This window comes from Rhinolophus ferrumequinum, chromosome 26, assembly GCF_004115265.2.
Source record: "Rhinolophus ferrumequinum isolate MPI-CBG mRhiFer1 chromosome 26, mRhiFer1_v1.p, whole genome shotgun sequence".
NCBI lineage: Eukaryota > Metazoa > Chordata > Mammalia > Chiroptera > Rhinolophidae > Rhinolophus > Rhinolophus ferrumequinum.
Genome location: NC_046309.1, coordinates 12,336,590 through 12,359,640, shown reverse-complemented (window position 1 = coordinate 12,359,640; position 23,051 = coordinate 12,336,590). Strand labels below are relative to the sequence as shown.

Here is a 23,051-nt window from a genome sequence, read left to right as displayed (position 1 = left end):
CGAACTTCAGAGCGGTTAAGTAACTTGTTCATGGCTGCCGGGAAGCACAAGGCAGTCATGAATTTGACCCAGCTGTGCGAGACTCCAAAGGCAGGTCCCTCTTAACTACTGACGCAATTCAGGTGGTAATTCCAGGGCGCTCCGCCAGGGGGAGCCGGGACGCCGCTAGCGGCTTCCGGCTGAGACGAGGAGGGCGGGGCGGGGCGGGGCGGGGCGTGACCCGGAAGCCGACGGCGGGTTCTGCCCCTCGCGCCTGGGGAGGCTGGGTAGGAACGGCCCAAGGAGCATCTACCGCCCTTCGCTCCCTCGCCGACATCATGCTCCAATTCCTGGTGAGTGGAGCTACGGAGACGCGGGCCGGGGGCTTGGCTCAGGGCCGCCGGAGGCTCCGGACCCCGCCGTGCCGTCCTGGGGCGGGGCACCTGCAGCCCCCGTGCCTGCCCTCAGCCTTTCGGGGTGGGCTGCGGGCTCTTGTTCCTGCCTCGCTCAGACCCTTTCCCAGTACGTTTCTGCAGCCATTCAAGTCCCTAAAACTTGGAGGTGCCCGCCAGAGGATGCATTTTCAGAGCTCCTTACTGTGTGTCGTGCCCCGCGCCCCTGTGTAAAGCTCGTGTTAAAGCTTTCGGGTCCTTCAGGACTTCGTCACCGTCCCCACTCCTGCCCCGACACGGACACTGCCCCAAGCCCTGGCTTAGATTCCTGCTGGTTGGCGTTTCTGAGAACGTAGGAGGGCGGGGACGGCCAGGAATAAACTATAAATTCGTGAGCCACCTCACGAGGCCCAGAAACGCCAAGTCAGAGTTGGAGGCTTAGGGGAGCCCTCGTCAGACCTTTCAGAGCTTCCAGACTTAGAGGATGGCTGGTGGCTGGCATGAGACAGACCCTGGTTCACACGTACTTTTTCCCAAGATGCTCATTTTAGGGGCAAAATGAGTGGTAACCATGAGTCAACGAATCCTCAAGGCTCTTTATTTCAGTTCAAAGCCGGCGTTCTGGCAAAGCTCGGTGTATTTCAGATTGCCCGGTGAAGGTTTCAGGAGGTCTTGCCAATCAAATTCCCAAGTGAAGGTCTTTCTTGCCAGTTTCTGTGCCGTCAAAACTTGATGCTTTGCTCTGGGAAGAGGCGGGTATTCTAATGTCCTCCAGGGGGTCAGTGGAGACCTGGTGTCAGGATGAGAGATTTTCTCACATGTTAGATTCTTTATCGAAGTGATTGCGGGGAAAATGCCCCCTCTGTCCTCTTCGAGATGGTCGTTAATTTTTAATTTTCTAGGCCCGAAGGGGGTATCCTTGACATAAACTATCCAATTAAGACGGGTCGGGTCGCTCCTCTGCCTCTGGACGTTTCTCCAGTGTCCTAACTTGGTGTTCGGTTGGGAGTAACAGCAATAATTACTGTTCCTTCGGTGTAGGTAACACTCAGTTTAAACACAGTATCAGTTTGCCCCAAAGTATAAGGTGCTATAATTGTAGCACCTGTTGTAGCTCATTGGTAAAGTGGGAGGACGGGTCGTTCAATTACACTGAACTTGATAAGTGCTTTTGCAGAGAGAGTGTATTTGGTTCTGGAATAAAGTTTTGCTGTGTATAAATATGGATGTGGCTGATTTGAGAATTCAGAATTCTTGGCATTTAAGAAGAGCTGCTTGGAACCATTCATTAGATTCCGAGCTCGGAAGTAGCTGGAACATGGATATTGTCTTGTTTGCTCTGTTCTCCCACCTCCTCACGGCGTCTGTTGAAAGAACAGGATAGTATGCCTTGTTGCCTTGGTTCTAACTCTGTCCAGTGATTTGCTGACTCTGTGAACTTGGGCAAGTCTTTCTCTTTGCTTTTAGCCATTTCTTTGATAAAACAATGGGTTTGAAGTAGACGGTCCCTGAGATCTCCAGCTTTTCACCTGTGACCAGCCTTCCTGCCCCGGTGTGTATGACGTCAGACGGCGGGCTTTGAACCCTAGTCGTCAGTTTTCAGCTGTGGGAACATGGGCAGGTTATTTCAATTCTCTCTGCTTCAGTTTCCACGTTCTGAAAATGGGGCCGACCTCATGGTTTTGTGGTGAGGATGAAAAATGAGTCTGTACCTTCAAGTACTTAAAGCGGGACCCCTCGAAAGCACCCAGCTATTGTTCCACTTCTCTTTTACAAGGTATCAGTACTTCTGATTTCGTTCCTTGTCAGAAATGGAGAGGCGTTTACCCTCAGAAGCGTAGGTGAAGGGGCGAGTCGTGGCAGTGATGGAACAATCACGGGTGAAACATGTGCACTGTCATCACACGTTTGGAACTCTCCAAGCTGTTTCCTGCAGTGTTCCTGGAACACTGTTTGAAAGCCACAGCGCTGCTCGTGGTGCTTATAAATTGTTCGCTCCGCCTTGGGTTGAAATACTGGCCCGTCATCGCAATCTTGAAAACTTGTCCCTGTGTCCCGTTGCTGCTTTCCCCCTTCCTTTTACCGCAGTGGCGTCCTAATTGTGGTATATGGTTGAGCTCCAGTTGCTGTAAGGAAACTTCTGGAGCTGTGGAAGGGAGGCCCGCCCGGACGCTGCTGGAGGCTTTGTGTGCGCCGCCTGTGGTTGTGTTGCCTTTCTTACCTCTTGAAGCGGCGGCGCTTGGTACTCCTAGTGGCCTCGTCCTCAGTCCCTCCTCCCTGGGCCTGTGGATCCCGCCGGCTCAGTCCGTCCCGACATTCTTTCCCCTTACAACGCACGGATTTATTTTTATGGAAGAACCTGCACAGAGTGAAGGTGACCGGCTGTGGTGCTGGCCCTCCAAGGCCCAGGGGAGCAGTGTCTCGGTGTTCCAGTTGGGAAGTGGCCCTATCTGCTCTCCTCTGTTTGTCCCGGCCGCTTTTCCCTCTGGTCACTGGGTGTTTCTCCAGGCTCAGTCCTCGACTCGCTGCTCTTCCCTCTAACCCTCCCTTGGCAGGTGTGTTCCCTGGCACCTCCCGCTCTTCACTGGCATCTTCCCAAACTACCTTGAATCCTTTTCTCCAAGTTCCAGTTCCCCGTTGTCAGCTGCCGACTGGGCATCTCTTGTCATATCCAGGACCTCAGACTCAACACGCCCGGACTCATTACCTCTCCCCCACCCTGCAACGCATGCCCCACACCCAACCTCTTTCTTCGCTGCACGGTCCTGCCTTTCAAAAATGTGAAATATTGACCTAATCTTTTATTTATTTCTCTCCTTCGTTCCCCATGTCTTTTAGCGATGTCTGGTACATGTATTTACGCACTATATAATCTTGGGCAAGTTACGTAACTGCTGTGCCTCAGTTTCCTCCACATCGCCTGGGCAATAATTGTACCTGCTTTATAAGGTTGGGAAGAGCCTGAGTTAACTCACGGAAAAACGTTAGAAGGCTGCCTTGCATATAGCAAGCACTTAGTAATGTAGCTGTTGTTTCAAGCCGTCGAGTCCTGCATTGCTCACCTCGTGAAAGTTGTTTGTCTGTTCCCACTGCCAAGTTCGCAGAGCAGGTCTGTTTTACTCCACCCTTGGACGCGCTACACTGGCCTAGCTGGTGTGGAAGTGTCAGTTTTGGGTTGGAAGTGTTATTCTAGGTTCTCTAGTCCAGCCAGCGTGCTGAGGCTTTAGTCTCCACTACTAAGGGCATCCCCTTACGTTGGGTCACCTCCAGGTATCACAGGTTCTCTGCTCTCGGGTAACCGCTTTCATTTTTGCTCCGTGTCTTGACCCAGTTCTGCTCCTTGACGTGAAGGAGCAATTCCCGTCCGTGTGACAACCCTTTACGTGTCTGAAGAGCATTGTCTCGGTACTTCTCTCTGTCCCCCACTCCAGCAGTCTTTCCTTTAGGCTAAACAGCTCTGTTTCTTCCACCCGTTCTTCATGATTTCAGGTTCCTGCTGGTTACCCCTCTCTGAATATCCTAGTTTTTGAATTCTTTTTAAAACATGCCACTCCTGCTATGGTCTGATGAGCCACAGAAAAAGCAAGGTGCTTGTCTTTCGTTCTGTGTATGTCTCCCCCACTGCCTTTGGTTCTGCCCTCTCTTGCAGCTGCCAAAGTGATCATCCAGAATCGGCCTTATTCACACACTCAGAAACTCTCAGCGGTCCCTGGGTCCTTCCAGGTCAAATCATAACCACTTCTACTTGATTTGCAAGATTTGCTAATCTAGCCCCATTTTGCTTTCCCACTGCCCTTCAAACATACGTCCTCTTTTCGATTGACTAGGCCAATCGTTCTGATCCACACCAACCTATGGACCTTCTTGCCTTCATATCTTGCCACTTTTTCTTTAAATCCTCCTTTTTGCCTTCCCAACTCTCATAATGGACCAGCTCCCATGTTGTTTCCAGAGCCTTCCTGATGACTTTAAAGTCCTGGAATCTTTACACTGTTATCGTCTCCCCATTTATTTAGGTTGTACATGTCTTGCATCATTTTTTCTTTTTTTTAATCTTCTAAGTAATAGTCTTGCCCCTGTTTGTTATATTTATTTCTAGGTACTTTTTGTTGTTGTGAGTGGCTTCCTTTTCAAAATTACGTTTTCAACTTAGTTGTTGCTGATGTATAGACATGCAAATTATTTTGTTGTATTGATTTTGTACTTAGCAATCTTTCCTATCAGTTAGCTCCAGTAGTTTGTTTGTAGATTCACTTGGAAGTCAATCAGGGGAGACAATACTGTGAAGGCAATCATCTCTCCAGTGAAGGCAAAAATGAGTTTGTGTTCTTTCCAATTTTTACCCCTCTCCGGCCCCCAAAGCTAGGATTTCCGGTAGAAGTAGTGAGAATGGATATTCTACTTTTGTTTCTCCTTTTAGTAAAAATCTTCTCAGGTTTTAGTATAATGTTTGTGTTTCTGATATTTTCTAAACAGATTAAGGAAATTCTCTTCTATTTCTAGTTTAAGAGTTTTTATTGTGATTTGGCTCTTGCCTTTTATCATGCTCTTTCCCTGTCTGGTGATCATATGATTTTTCTCCTTTATGTTAATATGAATTCCATTAGCTTTGTAACGTAAAGCACTTAAACTGTGTGGCCCATTCAGACCACCATTTTTGGTGACGTGTGCAGTGTTTTGTTGACTGCACTTTCTCGTCTTTTAGTCTTGTCTTTCTAGACTAGATCATAAATTCCATGGGAGGAAGCCACATACCTTATACTTTGATTTCCCAAGGACATGGCACTTAGTTAATATTCTGTGATTGATTTCATTTATTTAATTAGATGTCCCTCTTTTGCCTGATTACTACTCTCAGATATTCATAAGGTATTTGAATATTTGAATCAGCTTTGAAAACAGGCAAACCAGTTCTACCTGATGTACCTCATTCTGGAGTGTTACTAACTTTTTCATGAATGTCCCTATTTAATTTACTGGCTCAGTAAAGAATTAAGAGGTTTTTTTTCTCTCTTCATTCTAAAAGGAAAAATTATTGAATATAAAACCTAGCTTACATCCTTAAAAATGTGCTTCTCTGTGGTGGTAGAAGAGAAGACATACAAGGTCTGACAATTAAGTTTGCGAACTCATCTTAGAAAAAGTGCTGCATACCTCATTGCTGAATATCAATGCAGTCACCTTTTGAAGTATCCCCTTGGGAAGCCGAGCACCGATGCCAGTGCCTAGTCCACCCTTCAAACCAATTTTTGAACTTTTCCTGGAATGGCCATCAGAGCTGTCGTCGTATTACTCTTAATGTCCTGAATGTCATCAAAATGCCTTCCTTTCAATATTTCCTTTATCTTTGGGTAAAGAAAGAAGTCATTGGGGGGCCAGACCAGGTGAGTAGGGAGGGTGTTCCAATACAGTTCTGTGTTTACTGGCTAAAAACTCCCTCACAGATAGTGCTGTGTCAGCTGGTACATAGTTGTGATGCAAGAGCCATGAATTGTTGGCGAAAAGTTCAGATAGTTTTCATCTAACTTTTTCACACAGCCTTTTCAGCACTTCCAAATAATAAAGTTGGTTAACTGTTTGTCCAGTTGGTACAAATTCATAATGAATAATCCCTCTGATATCAAAAAAGGTTAGCAACATCATTTGGACTCTTGACTTGGATTGACGGAACTTTTCTGGTCGTGGAGAATTGGCTGACTTCCATTGTGCACTGTGATGCTTTGTTTCAGTGTCATATTGGTACACCCATGTTTCATCACCAGCGATAACATGGCCCAAAACATCGTCTTGCCTCTCCAAAAGGTCTTGGCAAACCTCGATTCTTCTTTGCTTTTGTTCTTTGGTGAGCTCCTTCAGAACCATTTTTGCACACTTTTCTCATGCCAAGATTTTCAGTTAAGATTTTCTTAACTGTTTATCAATGTTTAGTTGATGTGCTATGCTTCTCACGGACAGCCGACGATTTTGACACACAGTGCAACAAATTTCTGTAATGTTTTCATCAGTTCTGCTCGTTACTGGCTGTCCTGACCTCTCTTTATCAGTAACACGTTCCCTCCTCTCCGAAAAACATTTAATCCATTTGTGCACTGCCGTTTTCTTCATGGCATTATCCCCATAAACTTGGACTAACATATCCCTGATTTTACTTCCACTCTTGCCAAGTTTAACAAGAAATTTTGTGTTTGTTCATTTCTCTAATTCAAGCTCAGCCATTCTCTCGATGGCACACAAAAACATGCAACAACAATAATGAACGCCACTCAGCAAGACACTGCCACACGTCCACAGAAACACAGCTGTGAGACACTGATAGTCCAAGGTTAATATAAACCCTTACCGAGCTGTTTGTACAGTGCTGCCAACGTAAGCGCACGGTGGCAAGTTTGCGAACTTAATTGTCAGACCTCGTAGGTTATATCCTCAGCAGATTTTTGTTTTAATGTACAGAATGTGGGTTTTATTATTACTTGAAGCAGTTGTTAAACACATCTGATAATGTTCTGCACACCAAATCTGAAGTGGTTGAAGACTGAGACACAAAAAGGGGTCAGTTTTTTTTCCTGCCTCCTCTTCTGACAGCTTCTGGAGCTGAAAGTAAATTGAGAAATAAAATTATGAGTATTTCTCTTATTAATGTTAGGTAATGTGTACTTTTGGTTTTCATGTCAGTGTTTAGCTTTTCTCACCTGAGACCATAAAACATTCCTAGATATCCTTTTGAATGCTAGTTGTGGCTACATTTGTAAATTAAATGAGATGATTTTTAGATTTCTTAAGCCCTTGTCAGTAAATATAAGACGGTTCAGATTCTCTGTCATAACATGGGTTTGGGTGTGTACTTTTTGAATATGTGATTTGATGAGTCATATTTCAGATCTGTCAGGTACTATTCACTCTGGCTTATTGCCATGAAAGTGAATGTAGAACAACAGTCTTTCCCCATTGAATGTCTTAGAACCCTTGTGGAAAAATCACTTGATCATGAATGTAAAGGTTTATTCCTGGACCCTCCATTTTATTCCATTGCCTTCATTGACTTTTAAGAAGAAAAACAATTCATTCACATTTGCTTGCCACCTTCTCTCCAGGGAATACCATGGGGGGACCATGTGCTGTGGAGGGGGACATGGGGATAGCATCCAGCTGTATGAATGGATGAGGCTTCCAGGTCTTGGCCTGGAAGATGTGAAGCATTCTTGGCCTGCAGAGAGGTTTCAGCCTCATTCAAGACCATCCATCTGGCTCCAGGCTAACTTCTCAGACTAATGAGGCACCGTTCCTCAGATTGAGATTTTACTTTCTGAGATACTTAATTTTTTTCTGTCTGAACTTGCCTATGGAGCATCCCATGAACAACATATAAATGCTTTTCGCACTTCATGCATTTTTCCCAACAATCTGCAACATTTATCTTCTTATGTTGTGTACTTAATTTTACAGTACCCATTGGTAGACCTGGCAGTATCCTGAAACGAATTGGATATGACTCGTCTAGAGACCCATGGTTTTTGTTTTGTTTTGTGTTTTAAAATAACTGCCATATTTTTATGCACCTTGATGTTTGAAGTTGCCAAAATGCAGCCGCATTAGACATACCCTATTTATTTTGAGATACCATGGTAAGGACCAGGAATCCTAGAATGTTGTAGCTGGAAGAAACTTTGTTAGTGTAATGTTTTTATAAATCAGGAAATTCCAGCAAACCTCCAAAGAGGTTAATGTCTTTCCTATAGATACCCAGTTAGATAATGGTAGACTCAAAACTCTAGTTTATTTTTCTTGAAATTTTTCAACACCATGTTTTTTGGGGTTTTTTTGGTGTTAGAGCTAACAATTCTCAGTTGATTTCTTTTCTTTTAAGCAAACTTAATACCCTTTCTGGATTTAGAAAACCTCTGTCTACCTGGTTTCAACCTATAGGAGTGAAAAAAAAGTCATTTTGCTTCATAGTGCCACTTTGAATAGTATAAAAATACTATTTCACAAGATGTATCTGATCAATCAAATGAGCAGAAAGTGGTCTATGATTAGAGATTAGATAGCCTCTTTTAATGCTTTTTAATTTTTAACAACAAACCAATTTAAATTGTGCTTTTGGTGTTTAAAGCTTAGGAAAGACCCAGCTGTATTCTGTTCCCCATATGCATATCCAACAGGAGACAAGGCGTATGGCGGCCACACTTTGTGTTTCTACGTCAACCTGTGCTGTGTATTGAAGAGGCACAACACTGATTAAAGAAAATGATGAAAAAAAATCATATGCCAGTTCGAATTTATGAATTAAAAATGAGGTGTCCAATTGGAGATTATAAATTATTGGGGAAGAAAATCCCAGGGAATTTTAATCCCAGGGATCCCCATTAAAATGCGAAGTTTAATGAGTATTGGCTCTCTTGGTGTGAAAGGAGTGCTTTAAATTTTCATGCAACAGTGTTGTTTGGGAGAATAGTCAGCAGTGGGATGAGCATTTATAGTTCTCTAAAATGTGTGCCTCTCTTATCACTGAGTACGAGCTGGTCAGGGGACCTGTGTTCCCTGTAGGTCTTAAGTGTCTTGCTTGTTAGACTCCACCCGTGGCAGAGTGCCAAGCCATATGCTCTCTGGGTGGTATGTCGTAATTTCCTCTTCTTTTGTCATCATAGATTTTAATTTTTGAGCGTGTATCTGTATCTGATTTGCCCTGTGTTCCTCGTTGTGAATGACCCTGACAAGTCACTTCACTATCCTGGGTCTTATGTTCTTGAACTATGAAGAGATGGAACTGTGAAAGTTCCTTCATTATCTAAGATCCTGTGATTTACCTGAACACTTTAAAATTGAATTATTTTTATTTGATGTCGCAAGGAAGAACAATGCTCATAACCAAAAAAAGAAAAATAATTGCAGCTTGAAACAATAAAAATCAGAAGTTTGGCTTGGGTTTCTAGAACGTACAGTCAAGTATTTATGGGGGTTGTGAGGAGACAAGGATAATTTGCAGTAGATTTGTTCAGAGCTACCATTTATTTTTTTGGTATTCTCTTTAACCTTTTGGGGGGATATTTCTATTTTATAGAAGCAAGATGTGAATTTCACACTGCACTGTCCAGCCCTAGACTGGCACCCTGCGGTCTTCTAACTATCCCGAGCTCCTTAGGAGAATATTGTCTGTGTAGTCTGGTTTGGTGTCAGATGGCACAGAACTCAGTATAACTCTTCCTGTTCTATTCTTTCAGCTTGGATTTACTTTTGGCAACCTGGTTGGAATGTATCTGGCTCAGAATTACGACGTAAGTGAGCATATCCACATCCTTCATGATTCCATGTAACTAATTGTAGTGACTGGTCTTTGTGGAAGTAAGGTGTGCCTTCCAGCTTAGAAGGGGTCCATAGATCTGAGGGAAAAGGACTGAATTTTGTAGAGACATTTTCCATTGTTTGAAAAAAAGTAATGGAAGTCACAGAAGCATCTGTCCTTCATATCACCACAAGAGGGCAAAATCCCACCACTTTAGATGGTCTTATGGTGATCCTGGGCTGTGTTAGCCCCGAGTTGTATTAAGTTAGATTCTTACATTTCTGTGGCAAATCATGTGACAAGTGAGAATTTAAAGATTAATTGGGTAATCTTTTCAGTCTTCCTACCCTTTAGTAGAGGTGACTGAGAATTTTGTGGGTGGTCTAGCACATTCAAGGAGGACAGTTTTGTGAAGTGGGGAGTTGCATTAGCCTCACTTTAGAGATGAGGAAGCTGAAAACCATCAAGGGGATTCTGGAAAGGCAATGCTTGTTTTAAAGAGACAAGAACGGGAAACATGATACTAACTTTTGTAGTAAAGCTTTTACCGTGACAAAGGGAATTCCCACTGTCAACCTTCACTTGAGTCATATGGTTTCCTAGGCAGGGGCTTTGTTAACTTATATCCCATTTATCGTTTATATGTATAACTTCTGCTTGGCACTGAATTGAGGGGCTAAGTGGGTGTATAAAAAAGTCGAAGTCGGGGTCTCGCTTTCAGGGAGGGAGCATTTAGCTTACAACTTCTGAGATCCTTCTAACGCAGTTGCGAGGCTAAGAAACGCCACTATTTAGCAGGTCTCTTTCAGAGGAAAATAAAAACTTGTACAACCACCATTTATCTTTGGAGGAAGAGAAGTAAAAGAATATTGATTCGTTAGATGCAAAATTATAATAATCTCTTTTCTCTTTAAAGATGCCAAACCTGGCTAAAAAACTTGAAGACATTAAAAAGGACTTGGATGCCAAGAAGAAACCCCCTAGCTCATGAGGCCACCTCCAGCACTGCCTCCAGGATACCCGTATGCTGAGTCTGCTCTTCTCGAGGGCCTCCTTTACCATCCAAACCAAAAGCTTTTGTGTTTCTTTCCAGTCTCAGACCCTGCGTTGCCTTAGAGCGCAAATGGGGCCACAAGTTAAGAACTGTCCTGACTTTTCTAACATCCTCACCTCCTCCCTTCCTCCTTCCAGCCGCTTGAGAGGTCCTAAGACTGGAATTATGGTGCTAGATTAGTAAACGTGACCTTTAATTAGCCGTCTCTCCCTTATTCTTTGGGATTTCTACTGCCTTTTTTCAAAAGACAAATCGATGAGTTTTGTATAGCTGATCAGGTATAAATAATTTCAGTTTAGCAATTATAATGGGTGTTTAAACATTTGGTACTAAATTATGTTGTTTCAAGGTAATTAAAATTAAAATCTAGAAGCCAGTTTTTGGTGAATTATCCTTTTATTTTACACTGTTGTCAGTATACCTGACATATATAACTCCATAGTTGCCAATTTAAACCACAATGAATTTGCTACTCATTAACTGAGAAACTGTATTCTGAGAACCCCGTCAGGAGCTGGAGAATTAAATATGTAAAATAATGGCCTTTGTCCTCAGTAGAATTCAGAGTCTAGTATGCTTGTGTTTCCTTAATGATGTAGTATTCAATGTGGCTTTTACCTGAAAAGAATCATACTTATTTTAAGGGATTACAGGTACATTTGACATTACATGATGGGTAAATGACAAATTGTCTATAAATGAAATTTTATGCCTTTTTATTTTAAAAAAATGTACCTTATAACTTTATAGTGGTTCTCCAAAGAAAACGTTTTGTTTTTCTTCTGCAATTAGAAATTACCGCTGTAATTTTCAAATGTATAATCAGTAATCCGTTTTCTAAAATTAAACAAAAATGTTTGAATACATCACTTGTCCCATGGGTCAAGATACAAAAGTGATTTAGAACAAAGGGCCTCTCCTACCCCTAGCTCATCCAGAGTTCATCTTTCTGGAGGCAGGCACTGTCAGCAGTTTACCGTAAACTTTTGAGAAAGATTCTGTGCGTAAACAAACATGTGCAAGGCGTTTTTACACAAACAGTAACAAATTATACAGAGTTTGCCCCGGCCTTTTTTTTTTTTTTTTTAATGGGAAAAGGTATATAAGGAAGCAAGGAAACTTTTTCCTTTTTTGGCTGCATAAGATTCTACTGAATGAATACACCGTAATTTACTTAATGAGTTCCTGATGTTTCCTGTCTTCTGCTGTTATAGTGATATCGCTGAACCTAATGTTATTGGATGTATCTCTGCAAGGTATAGCTGTAAACTAAAGTTTCCAAAGTGTAATTTGCACTAATTATAGGGGAAGTCCCATTTCATTGCATGTTTTGTTTCAGAGAGCTTGGGCAGCTTCACTGAGAATGCTATTTCTGAAGACTTGAGCAGAATCAGTAAACTGGAAGAATTAGAGACACCTTTTTTCAGACAGCGATGACACTGATGCTACATGTGATTGTAAAATGAAGTGATTCTGCTTCTCTTTGAAAGCGTGGATCTCTCACACGTGGAGAGAAGTTTTGTCCCTGTCGGTTCATCCGGGACAAGTTAGCATCGTATTATGCTTTGGCGTCTCCCCAGCGGTGCGATCATAGGCAGATGGCTTATTTTTCTGAAACTGCTGTACTGTCTAAGAGCTGGACGCAATACCTACCTCATAGGGCTCCCATGAGAAATAACTGACATAATGTATGTGATGTGTTGCACAGTGCTTTGCAGATTTGCCCAATAAATAGTAGATCTTAGTGCAAACATGCTGCTTTTGATGAGAATACTTGCGTTTCTCTGCAGTCACTTTTGGAACCAGTTTATGAACCTTGCAAAATGTGTAAGTATTCCGTGGTCACTCTCTTGGTTGTTGATGAAAATCTACAGTGTCTACTTTGATTATACCACCTGGCTCACGAGATTTGATCTTAAATGACTGAATTGTTAGCAACTGAAGGATACCACCCTGAAGGATAAAGGCTTACCCCCCTTGAGGGTGTTCAAAATGCTACAAGCTTAGGTATCCGTCATTGTTATTTGTGTGTGGTCTGCCAGTGTGGCTCCTAGGGGAAGAAGGTCACTTAGGTGTTAGGAGGTCAGGTCTTTCTGTATCGAACCTTGTAAACAAAGTTCATGTGGCCTGAGGGTTTCCCTCAGGAGTGACACTTAGCCTCACTGTCGTGTCATTGTACGAGAGGAGCCATCCAATCCGTTCTCGGTCACCTTCGCCTGGTACACTGCTACCTGACTTAGTGGGCACCGGTCACTCGTTTTAGGTTCTTGCAGCAGTGATAAGGGGCTCGGAGTTCTCAGGCAAGGTCTTCACTGAGATACAGAAGGAACCCAGAACCGGCAGTTTTAGGGGGTAGTTGTGGATGGGGGTTGCAGCGATTGTGATCATGTCACTGAAAGTTACTTTCCCCGTGAGTTTTGTAGGGACCCTTCCCTCACAAACCGATGGAGGGATGGGAAGAATCATCGCAAGACGGACCTTTCTTTTAAAAAATGTTTGAAAACTTCTGTTGATGTGAGTTAAGAAAACTTACCGCCATACTTGAATAAAAGAAAGGTTACTCAAAATACTGCTGAAGGTTTTTCATATGTGAAAAATGAGACTTCAGGACTGCTGTTGGGAACCTAATAAACACATTGAGCTTGAAAAGCTTATCCTTAAACTATAACCCTCTCAAACAAGGAGAGAAAAAACCAAAACCACCTTATTTAAAATCATCAAAAGGGGCTGTAGTTTATGTTACTTTATGTATTTTAGTTACCAGTTGATGTCTTTAGACTTTCCTTCTGACTTTGTGTTTCATGCCGTTAAGCAGTTACCGGCTTCTGATTTAAAGGAACAACTTTTATTTCATTTTTTTCCTAACTCATTCACCCAGTTCTCATTTGTGTGACTATAGAGAGAGTGACAGTGTGTGGTTTCTCTAGTTGTCTGTGCATATGGGTTCCTAGAACTTGTGTGTAACATGCATAATGTTCTCATTTCCTCTAAGCAGTTCGCTCCCTGGACACGGTGCAGTGTTTGTTTTTCTGCCGAGGTCTCCACATTTTAATGCTTTTTCTGGTACTCCTCCTGCAGGACACTGTGTACTGTCCTGGAGCAAATGAGGCTTTTCTTCAACTTGCCATCTTGGACTTTGCAAGATGAATGAGTTCTTTTTTCCCTCCTGACTATTAGGGCCTTGTGGAAAGGGACAGGGTGGTGAAGGGAAAATATTTTGAGACACTCAGATTTTCAAATGTTCAGTTTATATCTTTCCTACATCTGGGTGCAACATATTGATTCATGTACCTAATGGATGGCATGTTTTGCAAGGCACTGGGAAGCCGAGAACAGACAGTGAGGTTTGGTGGAAAGGGGACGGGGCTGGAGCACTGCAAGCCCCGAATCCTGGGCCTGCCTCACCCGTTGCCTCCATGCTGAGAGCTTAGGAAAGGTGCAGTGTGGCTGCATCATCTGACAGGTGCAGTCGCACAGGACCGGGGCAGGGAAAAGGTGCCATGGAAATAGTGCGGGCAGTTGTGCTTGGTGTCCATTCGGTGAGGGCAGCCCCGGAATGAGCTACCCGTAAACTCGGGGGTCTCCGTTCCCTGTGGGTTGTAATGGTTCGAACAACTTGCAATTACTGAGAGTGGTTCTAGTGTTTAGATACTTTGTCAAACATGAGCCCTAACTGTGAAGCCACCCACCTTATTTGGTACCAGTGAAGAAACAGGGACTTAGTCTGACATTGGGGGGAAAAGTAGCTATTTTTTTATTTATTAAAAGCTGGCACTCGAGTCTTTGTGCCATGTAAATGCTAATGTAAAGGATTGTATACCTTGTACTTCATGGGAGACTTAAAGGAATTTTAAAGGCAACTGGGACTAAGCAAATTTGATACATAACTGACTTGAGAATAAGATGCAACTATAGTGTCTTTGTTTCTTAGTTTTGTCATCTGTCAAGTGAGCTGGTATAAGATGGTCACGTACAGCTTTTCCATCCATGTAGTGTTGTGATAGAAGATAAAAATCAAATTATAAGGTATTTGTGAGACACAAGACTAAGGAGAGCTATTAGATATTGTCCAACACAGGGTAGTTTTAGATGACAAGGAATTGTTAGTCATATCTGACATTTCCTGTCTCTGGAAAATGAGCAGTCTTGTTTGGCTTCAATCTCTGGTTGGGGAGAGAACAGTGCTATTCTTTAGAACGGTCAGACCAGGCTGAAGGAGCACTCTTTCTAGATTGGCTAGTCCAGTGCATTCGCCCCTGGAAGCCCCTGGCAGCAGCTGCCGTGGAGAGTTGCACTGCTTTCCTCGTAGGAACGAGTCAGGTTCTCCAATAGCTGAATAGTGGCCAGTACTTCTAAGTCCACTTAATTCTAAGTGACCTTTTCTTTCTCTTTTCAGTTATTTATACTCCTGGAATCTTATCGGTTATCTGCGCCTTTGTCTTACTGTCTGATTTAGGGGCTGAATGGCTCAGTTCTGTGATGGGTCAGCCATTCAACGACTTGGCTAGGCTGACAATAGCAGCAAACACCCTGACTCTTCTGAACATTTTAAAGCAAAACAATTGTCGAGGTGCTGGCTAGGTCAAACCAGCTGTAGTGTACCTAATACTGGTATTTTATTTGGGTTCATTAGGTTGTCACTTTTGTACGTGGTCAAATAATTTGGCCTCAGCTAATGGACAGGACAGAAGCTGTAATATTCCTGGTTAAACCTGGTCAGTCACATGCTGTGATCAGAGCGTGTAAGTGTTGATTGGCACAAAAGAAATTTTACAATTCACAGATCCTTGATAAACCAAGGGCGTGACTTCATTGATAAATTATTGTGCGAAAACAGCACATACTAACAGTAGTAACTTAAAATCAATTAAAACAATGTAATAATTATGGGGTACTCCTTTTGCCATAAGCAAGTAACGAGTGGTGGAAATCAGACATACGTAATACCAGGAAACCGGAGGAGGTGGGAGCTGTCCCGTCATACAGCAGGGGCCTCTGTCATGGAGAAAATGGCATGGTTTGCAGGAGGAAGAAGGTGGCCTCGATTTCCAAAGTGATTGTTCTCAAGGAAAACATTTATTGAGCAGTTACAGTTTACTATAGTGTGTAAGTTGCTGGGGACGGTAAGAGACATAAGACATCTCCTCTCCCCTGAAAGAGCTCATCTACTTGTAGCAAGTGACTGATGTGTTTGGACCTTTCTGTACGTGTGTGTCTTCTCCTTCCACCCAGAAGAAGAAAGCCAGTCAAACATCATTAATAGTGCTGTGGTCTTAGTTATAGTTTTGGCCTCCTTCATAAGACGGGTATGACAATTTTCTCTCTCTCAGCACTGACCCAACACGATGAAATTGATGGGCAGTGATGAGTGGAGAGAGACGCTAATCAGTGTGTCTTCTTCCTCTACTTCCTTTTCCCTTGACAGCGAGAACAGCATCAGCTTTTTTCGAAAGGGGAACACTGTTTCTTTACAGGAATGTGGTGCCAAGGTAAAGAGAAGCCACTGAAGAGAGATGCTTAAAAGGGAATCAGAGTGTGCTAAAAGAGGACTGACTGCCACAAAGAATTGCTTTTTTGTGGAGAGAACTTAGGATAGAAACGCTTAAGAGAAAGCAGCTAATTATGTCAGGTCTCAAGTTCTGGGTGAGATTTTCCTCCAGAAGAGGAGATGTCACTGGTTTCGCTGTCACTTTGCATAGATAGGATGATTTGGATTTCTCCTTTAACTCCTAAAAAGGGATTAAAAAAATAAGAATGACCTCAAGCCTAGTGAGGCTAGTAAGTTTGTGAGGCTTTGCCTCTTGAGGGCAACTAAGGCTCGCTTCTCTTCCTGTCCAGAAAGGATTGGAGGGACTGGATACAAGGAAGTCAGAAGGGGTGAGGTTTTCTTGAGCTCGGGTGCTAAGGAAGGAGGGCAGAGAAGAAGACACTGACATCCAAGCTTGTGTGTTTGGTGGTTGGAGGCTTCCTGCAGCTCACTTGAGGTGGTAGATGGCGGAATGTTCTGGTGGGGGTTGTGTGCTCCTGGTGGTTTCCTCGGCCTGTGGGTCAGGTTCTGCTGGGTGCCGACAGCTCCTCTGGCTGGGCCATTTGCCCAGCAGTGTTAGGCCTGATCGGTGATGTTACTGACCTCAGCCCAGGCTGGGAAAGTGTCCAGGTGGAAGAGGCTAACACCCCATGTATTGATGGCCACCATCACGATGACCAGGCCAATGATATTGACCCCTAGGCCAGCTTTCACCTGCAGGACAAACCAGAGTAGCCTAGTCACTGGGTGTGGGCAGTAGACAGATCCCGAGTGCTCCCCATCGATGCCCCACCCCCCGCCCCACCCTGACCCGATCACAGCCCATCCACTTGGCCCTGATTAGTTCCAGTCACTGCCTGGGGTTCTTTAGTGTTGCCCCATAAGGTGGGACAGGACTGGAAGGGTGGGAAAGGCAGGGAGGGCTTGGGCTGGGAGAGTGCCATTAAAATCCTCTTTCCTTGTAGCACTCAATGGCAAGGGGAGGCCTAGAAGGTATGTACTCAGAACGCCAGAGATTTGAACGTTAAGAGTTACGCTAAAAAGGGTCCTGCAGCGACATGATAGGGAAATGCATTGAACCCAGTTGCCCCTGTCTCTGTGGGGCAGGAACTTCTCAGAGCCCTCAGTGTGCTGACACGTGTGGGGTTTCGTAGGAGGGGCTATATTCTACGAAATCTTTGCCACTGTTACCTTTTTTTTTTCTTTCAAAGAACAGTCATGGAAGTTGTGTATCTTGGGTTCACCTGGGGAAATAGTTTGGCTGCTTCTGCGTAGCCCTTCCATGGGAATGGGACACAGGCATGCTAGCTTTGAGTCTTTCTTCTGAGGGAATGGCACCTTAATGAGTCTGACGCCTTCCATTTCTGCCACGGCACTGACGCTCACAGGTGAGCGGGGGTGACGGATGGCAGAGCCAGGGCCAGATGGGAAAGTGTGCAGTAAGGGTAGCTAGCATCCTACCAGGGTGTTACCAAGCACACAGCGTGTGGCCACCACAAGTCCACTCACTGGCATTAAGTTGGGAAAGTTGCAAAGGAAAAATGAAGGCTACGAAATTGTTCCAAGCAAATAACTAGATGAGTCCCCTCTCTGCTTTGTGGCCTAAGCCCTGGACACATTAGTCATCCTGGCCCCCGGGGCCGTTTGGGAGTGGAAAACTGCCCATGTTTCCTAGCAGGCAAGGGGCAGGCTCCACAGGAGCTAGATTGAGGTGGATTAGACCTGAAAGGGACCCGGTAGAGCATCTCATCTGAACCTCCTTGTTTAGCAGGTGAGGAAACTGACGTCTCGAGTCAGTGCCGAAACTGGGAATAGAACCCAGGCCTGGCTCACTTCTTGTCATCTGGTGCTGTTGAAAATTACTGCCTCTGGCCATTTCATTCCAGGGTAGAATGGTGGGGGCGCACGGCAGAGGAAGCGGTGGGGGAGAGGGTGGGGGACAGAAGAATTGGGGCAGAGCTCAGTGTGAGAGACAGACACGGTAGTTCAGTAAGATGGGGGGAGGGGTGCTCATGACCTCCCTTCCCTGAAGAATTACAGGTGACCTAGGTGAGTAGTTTGAATGCTAGAAAGGATCTGAATATCTGCCACCAGCTGGAAGCTCGCTCTTCCTTTCCTCCATGTGATACTTCAGGGCTGCTGAGAATGAGTTTGGACTCTAGTGAAAAAATGTTTGAGACTCTCAGCAAGGGTGGGTGGGCCCTGTTTCAGACAGTCAGGCCCCAGGAATCTGTACTAGTTTTTTTCATCCTTGCCCAGCCCCCATCAACCCCGGGTATTACGAAGCGTAGCAGTGAGTATACATGGAGGAGTGCAAGGTGGGTATGCCCAGCCAGAGAATCAGCAGGAAGATGTCTCCGCAAAGCCCTCTGGTGAGCCCCGCTGAAAACTAAAAAACGAGCTGTGGGGGCTTCCTTTTGCCATTGTTGCTTCAGGGTTTCTTGCTTGGGGGAGAGCTCCACAGAAGGATCCTCTTCTCTCAAAATAACCTTTTACCTTAGGTTCATGCAGTTTCTCATACTTCACCTTCTAGGAACAAACCAGCAGCTTTTTGAATGACTGCCCCCACTGGTCCGATGACGAAAGTGAAGCAAAGACTGTAGGCAGGCTCATGCCTTCTGGAACGGGCCCACGTCCTGTCCCTGTTCCACGTCCCCACTTTCTCCCAGATGGGTTGTGGGGCACATTATTACTGTTCTTGGTCCTTAGGGACCAACCCCAAACGTTTTCACCAGTACCACTCTTTCCACCACACCAGACTGCGTGCTGACAGTCCAGGGACAACTGCTGCCCAACAACCCGCTTCGGGAGGCGGCTGTGGAGCCAGTCAGCCTGGCAGCCGGGCCGCCCGGAGGGCACCCGGGACTCACCATGTCCTTGATCTGGCAGTGCCCGTAGCTGAAGACGATGGCGTTGGGGGGGTTGCCCACAGGCAGCATCACCGCGAAGGAGATGCACATGGTGACCGGGATGAGGGTGTAGAGTGGGTTGATGTGCAGCGTTTCCGACTGGAACGAGAGAGAACGCACAGAAACACGAGCGTTGACGTCAGACTTGCATTTCCTGGGCGCAGCGCCACCAGTGTGCTTTAAATGGCTTCCTGTTGGCTGGCCTTGGCCAGACACCTCGTGCCAGGGCTGGTGAAATCACTAGCCCCAAGGGCACACCGTGCTGGCCAAGCCGAAGGTGCGCGTGCAGCTTACTGCCTGTGCAAACGGGCTCCGAGGTCCTCCTGGGGGTGATGGTCTAAGGAAGTGGCTTTTACATTTTCTCCTTCAGGTGAGAAAGTCTGTCTTCAAGCACAAATCTCACAAAACTGCTTTGGTTGAAGTAGAGATCCCTCACCCTCGGGGTGCAGAATTAAGGGGCTTTCCTCTAGGTGAGACACTTGCTTTCCATGGATTGAACTCATGGGCTGGCCCTCAGGGCGGCTGAGTTTTACCGAAGGGCACACCCACGCCCCTGTCACACACTCGAGGTGGAAGGGAGGGGCTGGACGGAGGCTTCTGAAGGAACAAAGCAAGGGGTGGGGGCCTCCAGCGTTAGGAAGTGGGAGGGTACTGTTTCCTTGGAGATGGGGAGGAGCCTGACGTCACAGGCTCCATCTCGGGACGCACATGGTGTGTGGGGCACTACCTTAGGGGCTGCTGAGCCAGGCTAAGATCTGGCAGCTGCCCCTCCCTCGTTCCATTTATAACATTGTTCTGAAGTCGTGGTAAGAGGCTGCCCTTACTCCCCAATCTCAGAACCTTCTGGACACTGGAATTGGGCGGAAGTGATGGCAGTTAGAGCTGTGGTCTTGGCCCTTGCAGCCGAGTGTACTTCTGGGAGCATTTTGCCTCCATTTTCTGTAGTTACTTCTCTGGCCCCTGGTATTAGGTCTTATCTCAGGAGAGAAAAGTGGATGATGGTGGTGGGGAGTTGGAATCCTAGAGTTTTAAGGTTATTTTGTTCAATCTTGTTTCCATTCAGGGCTGCCCCTAAACAAATTCTAGTCTTTTGGAAAAGGTTTTCTAGAACCCTTGCTATGGTTTATTAATTTCTCTACTGTCAATTGTTATTTGAAAAAGGTAAGTTTTTTCTAAACTGTGGTATGGATACCAATCAGTGGAAATGACCAGAGAAGAGAATACAGCCGTGGCAGCGGCTCCCTGGCCCAGGCCTGTCACTGCACGCCCCTGGGGCAGCCTGTCTGGGAACCCTGCTGTACTCACCAGGCTGCACAGGATGGGCAGGAAGATGGTGATGGTGGCTGGGTTGCTCACAAACTCTGTGACAATGGACACGAGGATGCATGCCAGCAGGGTGATAGCCCACGGCGGGAGGCTGCTTAGGGTCAGCATCTGGTGCCCAATCCACGTGGAGAGGCCGGAGCTCTGCAGGCCGACACGGGGACAGTCAGAAGAAAGCAGGAAAAACACATTTCACTGGCGCTTAGAGTCCAGGAGGTCGGGAACACGGGGAGGCTGGGAGGAACCACCACGCAGGAGTCCTCTAATTTGCCTCCCTAGTTCCAGCAGCAATCTTGATTTTGCGACTTGATCTTTTATCTAGCCCAGAAAATTCTTTTTTTATGATAGTACAGCATTCGGTCTTAGGGTTCCCTGGTCAGTCGCTGTCACAGGGAGTGGAGAGCCACCCACCCTAACTGCCATGTCCTTTGTAGGGCTTTGCTGTGAGCCCATGTCGGCTTCGGCAGGGGTTGAAGATCTTGGAGCAATCAGCTCTTCAACTGCCACCTCATTACTCTTTCTCCAGCCTCTGACACTCTCCCTCTAGGCAGCCGATCAACAGACTGCCAAATGCAATCCTTAATTCTGCCTTTGAAATCTATTCCTTTTATCACCCCTGAGAAAGGGAAAAAAAACTGTCAACATCTATGGATAGTAACCTTTCCTGTGTTTTGCGGCGGGTGGGGCCGGACGTAAGACGTTCTACACGAGTAATGAAGGAGAGGGGGAGTCCAAGGCTATCTCGGTGCAGGCCTGGGAGCACGTCATTCTGCGGCAATGCAGCCCCTTTTAGGTTCAAGTTCCATGGTGCCTGACATCAGGCTCTGTGATGTGCCAGTGCTTTCTGACAACGCAGGATATGAGGCATATTGCCACTCTTGAACCGTTTCCACCAGCAACATGTATACATATCCAATGAATGAATATTCCCACTTGAAAGAATTCATTCGTTTGGAAGCTGTTCCTCTGCCAATGGTGAGGGCTCTCCCCCGGCTCCCCCCCAAATTAAGGTCACCATTTAGTTTTTGTACTAAAAACCCCAGGTTGCCTATGAAATCTCCCTCCCTGTTCCTCTCCCATCTATGGTTGACGTGCTGTGATTTTTTTCCTACTTACCCTAGAGACTGCAAATGCAATCAGAAATGGGGACTAGGGCAGACAGCAAGGTGTGGCATTTTATGATTCCTCAAGCTGTAAGCCCTACTCATGTTTTACTATTAAAGACAGCCTCGCTCCATTGGCAGTGGCTACTTTTTCTTCTCCAACTTCACCAAAAGCTCATTTGATCTCCACAGCACCCTGGCTACCTCATGGCAAGCTGATGATCGAGGATAGACACTGATGACCGATGACGTCAGAATTCTCTGTTTGTAGCCATTTTTACCTTGGAGCACTTCTTGTTTTTTTCTCAACTGACTGAGAGTCGCAAATGCAGTATGTGGGGACTACATCATTTAATGGTTGGTGCAGAGCCTTGAGGCCTGTGGGAACTCTGTAATTGTTATCTCTTGTAACACATTAAACCTTGCTCAGCAGACAAAGATGGGAGGGAAACCAGTTAGCTGAGTGGAAACACTACATTTTATCAAGAAACGGAGTTTGATTTATCCTGTTACCCAAATAGCACTTGTAAGTAAAGTGAAATGATTGAATGGCAATTATTGTTTCTCTAGAATTATTTTATACATAATTTGAGATAAACTGATAAATTAGACTGCAAAATTAGGAAAACACACAACAAAGGAAGTCTTAATTTCTTCAACTCTTGGTATGAAAACATTTTACATTGGCTTTTCCTCACTACTGTCAAGACTGAAATTATTTCAAACTCAGTAGGAATCATATACATTGTACCTGAATTGTATTATTAGAATGAGTAGAGTCAGGGTTTTACAGAAATGTCAACTATACTATCTGTCATACGTGCACAATTTTGGTTGAAAAGAAAAAGATCTTGCCAGATTAGCTTCAAGGCCAAAACTAACAACTGAAATTCAATAAAGTTAAATATGATATCCTGAACTTGGAATTAGAAATATTGAAAGCCTGTATACAAGATTGGATGAAGGACCTGAGGCTTAACAGTGGCTAACAATGAAAAGAATGAAGGGTTTTCATTGACTGCAATTGCAATATCCGTATTGATATGAGAGCCAGTAAAGACTTGTAAAAGCTTCCGTGAAAATACAGGATGGTGCTTGGATCAGACGTGAGAGACGGGGCTTGGGTGATATAACTGCTCTTCTCTGACTGCCTCCGGACCGTGTTTGAATAAGGCCCAGGGCAAACTAGTGAGTCCTGAGGAAAGAACTAGCCTGCCTGGTAAGGGGGCACTACTTCTATGAGGAATGGTTACAGGCACTAAGGAATTTTTGTTGGGGAAAAAAGATGATCTAAGGGAATTAATAACTTTTTATTATGTCAGTAGTTATTACCTTGGAGAGTTTTCCAGAGAATAGAGGTAGCACTGTCAGTGGGAGACATACAGAAGAAAAGACCTGAGCTGAAAGTAGAGAACAACTATTCTTTGTTCCCTGCTTAGAGAGTGGCCTGTCACTGGAGGTGTTTAAGCCCAGGGTGTCATGGA

General features: G+C 45.0%; 1 protein-coding gene and 1 long non-coding RNA gene across 3 annotated transcripts in view; one reads left to right on the top strand and one right to left on the bottom strand.

Moving 5' to 3' along the window:
• Positions 1 to 207: 207 nt before the first annotated feature.
• Positions 208 to 12,617, top strand: LOC117018333 (uncharacterized). Its single transcript, XR_004422216.1, has 4 exons — positions 208 to 332; positions 9,590 to 9,643; positions 10,568 to 11,961; positions 12,045 to 12,617. It is a non-coding gene; the product is annotated as an uncharacterized LOC117018333 (long non-coding RNA).
• Positions 12,618 to 15,765: 3,148 nt separating this feature from the next.
• The window catches only part of SLC13A4 (solute carrier family 13 member 4), a 37,565-nt gene continuing 30,279 nt past the window's right edge, over positions 15,766 to 23,051 (bottom strand). For both annotated transcript variants that reach the window (XM_033098766.1, XM_033098767.1), the window contains exons 14-16: positions 20,447 to 20,608; positions 19,103 to 19,240; positions 15,766 to 16,946 (exon numbers count right to left, since the gene is read on the bottom strand). In XM_033098766.1, the coding sequence (XP_032954657.1) occupies positions 16,809 to 16,946; positions 19,103 to 19,240; positions 20,447 to 20,608 (438 nt within the window). In that variant the 3' untranslated portion in view covers positions 15,766 to 16,808. The remainder of the gene's footprint in view (positions 16,947 to 19,102; positions 19,241 to 20,446; positions 20,609 to 23,051) is intronic.